Source organism: Anguilla anguilla, chromosome 4 (assembly GCF_013347855.1).
Source record: "Anguilla anguilla isolate fAngAng1 chromosome 4, fAngAng1.pri, whole genome shotgun sequence".
NCBI lineage: Eukaryota > Metazoa > Chordata > Actinopteri > Anguilliformes > Anguillidae > Anguilla > Anguilla anguilla.
The window spans coordinates 67,456,944-67,461,943 of record NC_049204.1 but is presented as its reverse complement, the minus strand read 5'-3'; the positions used below and the strand labels follow the sequence as shown (position 1 = coordinate 67,461,943).

Genomic DNA, 5,000 nt, shown 5'->3' with positions numbered 1-5,000 from the left:
AGTGTGTAGTGTTTGTTTGTGTTTTGTTGTGGTGTAACGTTATGTTGTGTGTGTAATGTTTGTTTGTGTTTTGTTGTGGTGTAACGTTATGTTGTGTGTAATGTTTGTTTGTGTTTTGATGTGCTGTAACGTTATGTTGTGTGTAATGTTTGTTTGTGTTTTGATGTGCTGTTATGTTGAGTGTGTAGTGTTTGTGTTTTCATGTTGTGTCATGTTCTGTTTCAGAGAAGAACCAGAGAGAAGCTGATGAACGTCCTGTCGCTCTGCGGTCCGGAATCTGGCCTTCCGAAGAACCCCTCTGTAAGACCTGCTCCCTGCACCTGCTATTAGCACCCTCACTACCTGCAGTATGTATATAATTGTGTGTGTGTGTGTGTGTGCGTGCGTGTGTGCAGGTGGTGTTCTCCTCCAGTGAGGACCTGGACTCGGGCGATGCTCAGACCAGCCTGATCCCCACGGTGGAGGAGGTGGTGCGGGAAGAGGAGGCTGCGGAGGACGCTGGCAGCGAGCAGCAGTTTGGCGTCTTTAAGGACTTCGACTTCCTGGATGTGGAGCTGGAGGACGCAGAGGTGAGAGAGCCACCCAGATCACACCAAACAAACAGGGACGGCACCCCCAGACCACACTAAAACAGGGACTGACCCCCGATCACACCAAACAAACAGGGACGGCACCCCCAGACCACACTAAAACAGGGACTGACCCCCGATCACACCAAACAAACAGGGACAGCACCCCCGATCACACCAAAACAGGGACTGACCCCCGATCACACCAAACAAACAGGGACGGCACCCCCGATCACACCAAACAAACAGGGACGGCACCCCCAGACCACACCAAAACAGGGATGGGACCCCCAGATCACACTAAAACAGGGATGGGACCCCCAGATCACACTAAAACAGGGATGGGACCCCCAGACCACACTAAAACAGGGATGGGACCCCCAGATCACACCAAACAAACTGAGACCGCACTGTCATAGAAAACAAACAAACTCAGTGCTGCATTATCCATGTTTCTGTGCGTGTGCATGTGCGTGTGCGCGCGTGTGTGTGCGCGTGCGTGTGCGCATACGTGTGTGTGTGTGCGTGTGCGTGTGTGTGTCTGTAAGGGACTCCATTTGGTGTCCTGCTCTTTTTGTTCTAACTCACCTGTTTCCTCTCTTCTTGCTGACCAGGAGCTGCAGGTAAGTTGCAGCCTGGTGTAACTCCGCATGACTTGCCATCCCATCAGTCATGTGACAGTCATGTGCCAATCAGATGCATTGTGCCTGTGTTGTTCCCCCTTTGGTGTTGAGCTCATTAGTCCTTGTGTACGGTGCTTTGTCTCTGTGGACTTCTCCAGTACAGCTGCTATTACTGCGACATCCTGTCCTGCTGTGCTGGAATGTGTGGTGTTGGGATGTGTTGGGTTGTGTTGGCCCGCCCGGGCCCGCCCCATGCCTTGCCTTGAGTGTGTGTGTGAGGCTGACTGTAGTTCTGTGCTGGGGGAGTGAGCGTGTGTGTGTTTGTATGTGTGTGTGAGGCTGACTGCAGTTCTGTCTGTGGCCTGCAGGGGGAGAGCATGGACAACTTTAACTGGGGCGTTCGGAGGCGGTCCCTCGACAGTGTGGACAAGGGGGACACGCCCTCCCTGCAGGAGTGCCAGTTCGCCGGGAGCACGCCCAGCCTCAACCTGACCAATCAGGAGGAGGACACGGACGAGTCGTCGGAGGAGGAGGTACTGAGCGCTAGCCAGATTCTGACCCGCTCCAGCCTCGTAAGTCCCGCCCCCAGCAGCCCGACAGGGCATGGTGTGTGTGCTTCGCTGCAGTGGGAGTGGGTGGGGCTCGCTGCTTGCTTTTGTTCTAGACTCCTCCTCCCTGCCTTTGCCCCCGCCCCCTTGCACACAACCCTCCAATCAGTGCCCAGCAGTGCTCCTGGCGTGTGACGCTGCTGTGCTGCTTGGGTTCAGCTGGCCTGTTTGCCGCATGCAGCCCCTCTCTTGTGTTCATGAGAAATATGTAATAATAATGATGATGATAACAATGATAATCGTAATAATGATAATAGTAATAGTAGTACGTGTAATGATAATAGTAGTAATATAGCAATAGTAATGATATTAGTGGTAATAGTAATGCTAATAATGGTAATGATAGTAATAGTAATGATAATAGTAGTAATAGTAATAATAATAGTAGTAATAGTAATGTAGTAATAGTAATGATAATAGTAGTAATAGTAATGGTAGTAATAGTAATGATGATAGTAGTAATGGTAATGGTAGTAATAGTAATGTAGTAATAGTAATAATAATAGTAGTAATAGTAATGGTACTAATAGTAATGATAATAGTAGTGATGGTAGTAATAGTTATAATAATAGTAGTAATAGTAATGGTAGTAATAGTAATAATAATAGTAGTAATAGTAATGGTAGTAATAGTAATGATAATAGTAGTAATGATGATAGTAGTAGTAGTAATGGTTGTAGTAGTAATGATAATAGTAGTAATGGTAGTAATAGTAATGGTAATAGTAGTAATGGTAGTAGTAATGCATTGCGTGTGCAGGGTTCATGCGGGGCTGTAAATCCTGAGACACCGGCTGTAGGCGCTGTGCTTCACTCAGGTTTCGGGTTTCCAAGCAACAGGCTGCTGGCGAACACGCTGTTAGTCCTCTTAGGCTGGTGAACACGCTGTTAGTCCTCATAGGCTGGTGAACACGCTGTTAGTCCTTTTAGGCTGGTGAACACGCTGTTAGTCCTCTTAGGCTGGTGAACACGCTGTTAGTCCTCTTAGCCTGGTGAACACGCTGTTAGTCCTTTTAGGCTGGTGAACACGCTGTTAGTCCTCTTAGGCTGGTGAACACGCTGTTAGTCCTCTTAGCCTGGTGAACACGCTGTTAGTCCTTTTAGGCTGGTGGACACGCTGTTAGTCCTCTAAGCTGGTGAACACGCTGTTAGTCCTTTTAGGCTGGTGAACACGCTGTTAGTCCTTTTAGGCTGGTGGACACGCTGTTAGTCCTTTTAGGCTGGTGAACACGCTGTTAGTCCTCTTAGGCTGGTGAACACGCTGTTAGTCCTTTTAGGCTGGTGGACACGCTGTTAGTCCTTTTAGGCTGGTGAACACGCTGTTAGTCCTTTTAGGCTGGTGAACACGCTGTTAGTCCTTTTAGGCTGGTGAACACGCTGTTAGTCCTCTAAGCTGGTGAACATGCTGTTAGTCCTTTTAGGCTGGTGAACACGCTGTTAGTCCTCTTAGGCTGGTGAACACGCTGTTAGTCCTCAGGCTGGTGAACACGCTGTTAGTCCTTTTAGGCTGTGCGTGTGTGCGCGTGCATGTGTGTGTGCGCGCTTATGCGTGTGTGCGTGTGTGCACTTATGCCATACCCAAATGCTTCACTCTGAGGCATTTATGTTTTGCATTTACTGAGGAGAAAACACACCCCTGCTGTTGCCGTAGTGATGCCCCGCCCCTTCCCCCACAGTTGAACAGTGACTCGGCGACGGACGAGGCAGTGTCCAATCACGTGGACTCCCTGCAGCAGTCTCAGGACTCGTCCAGCAGCGCAGTGACTGAGGAGGCCACGCCCCTGCCCCGCCCGGACAGCCCTGCCCTGGACCCCGCCCCGGACCCCGCCCTGGACCCCGCCCCGGACCCCGCCCACTCAGACAGCGCCAGCAGCCAGCCGCCTGAGGTGGGACCAATCGGGGGGCACAATAAGCTGTGGTGCACGGGGGCTTTCTAGAACCTTCTCCCATCTGCTCTCCTCCCCCTGCGCCTCCTCCCCCACCCTGCACTCTCTGTCTCAGGGAGGTGTGTGGGTCCGGTGCCTGCTCCTCCCCCGCCCTGCACTCTCTGTCTCAGGGAGGTGTGTGGGTCCGGTGCCTGCTCCTCCTCCCCCTGCGCCTCCTCCCCCACCCTGCACTCTCTGTCTCAGGGAGGTGTGTGGGTCCGGTGCCTGCTCCTCCCCCGCCCTGCACTCTCTGTCTCAGGGAGGTGTGTGGGTCCGGTGCCTGCTCCTCCTCCCCCTGCGCCTCCTCCCCCACCCTGCACTCTCTGTCTCAGGGAGGTGTGTGGGTCCGGTGCCTGCTCCTCCCCCGCCCTGCACTCTCTGTCTCAGGGAGGTGTGTGGGTCCGGTGCCTGCTCCTCCTCCCCCTGCGCCTCCTTCCCCGCCCTGCTGTCCCTGTCTCAGAGAGGTATGTGGGCCTGGCACCTGCCCTCCCTCTCTGACCACAGACACTCTGGCCCCCAGCCTGTAGGGGGCGCTCTCGTCTCATAGCTGTCTCACGCTCTCATGGATGTTTGGCTCTGGGACTCTATTGGAAGCCCTCTTTTTCCTCTGCTCCTCTCTGTCTGTCTGTCTCTTCTTGTCTTGAGTGGGCGGAGCTTGCTTGCCTGCTTGTTGTCTGATTGGGGGAGAGATTGTCAGGATAGACACGCACCTCAGGCTGGCTGTGCTTTCATGAATTTAAGCAACGAAATGACAGCCTCTGATTGGCCTCAGTCCACCACTACCCCTAAACCCTCTCGTCCAGTTATGGAGCTGAGTGGGCATGCCCCACCCCCAAATCAGCTGACCAGTCGCCTGTCTGTGAGTATGGCCCCTCCCCCTCTCCTGGTGAAGTGTAATATGCGTGAAGCACGCAGATGGCAGAGTAACTTGTGCAGACTTCGGCCTGGCTGTTGAGCTGAAGTTGGAGTGTTTAAATGCTTGCTTTTTTTGTATTGTGTCAGTTGTACTTAAATTTCAATGAAAGAGAAACACAATCTGAATTAAGCATGCAAATTATTCAAAGTTAATCAGTGCAAACCTAGCCGAAACTTAAACTCATTAGCTACGTATTGCTACTAGCTAGTTAGCTAGTTCTGGCTGGCTGACCTGTAGTAGCTGCTAGCTACAGCAAAGAAGGTGTTGGCAAGGTAGGAAACTAGCAACGTTTCAAAAAATAGTCAAAGAAGTAGCTTGCTACTCAAATGTAAATTAATTTTTAAACAATTACAATTTTAA

The 5,000-nt window shown here is 51.6% G+C and overlaps 2 protein-coding genes across 2 annotated transcripts in view; both read left to right on the top strand.

Moving 5' to 3' along the window:
- The window catches only part of LOC118225964 (tripartite motif-containing protein 16-like), an 890,716-nt gene that overhangs the window by 136,282 nt on the left and 749,434 nt on the right, over positions 1-5,000 (top strand). The gene's annotated exons all lie outside the window — the stretch shown is intronic.
- The window catches only part of fryl (furry homolog, like), a 59,597-nt gene that overhangs the window by 40,701 nt on the left and 13,896 nt on the right, over positions 1-5,000 (top strand). Inside the window, 4 exon segments of the mRNA XM_035415293.1 lie at positions 226-300; positions 396-569; positions 1,561-1,764; positions 3,476-3,685. Of these exon segments, the coding sequence (XP_035271184.1) occupies positions 226-300; positions 396-569; positions 1,561-1,764; positions 3,476-3,685 (663 nt within the window).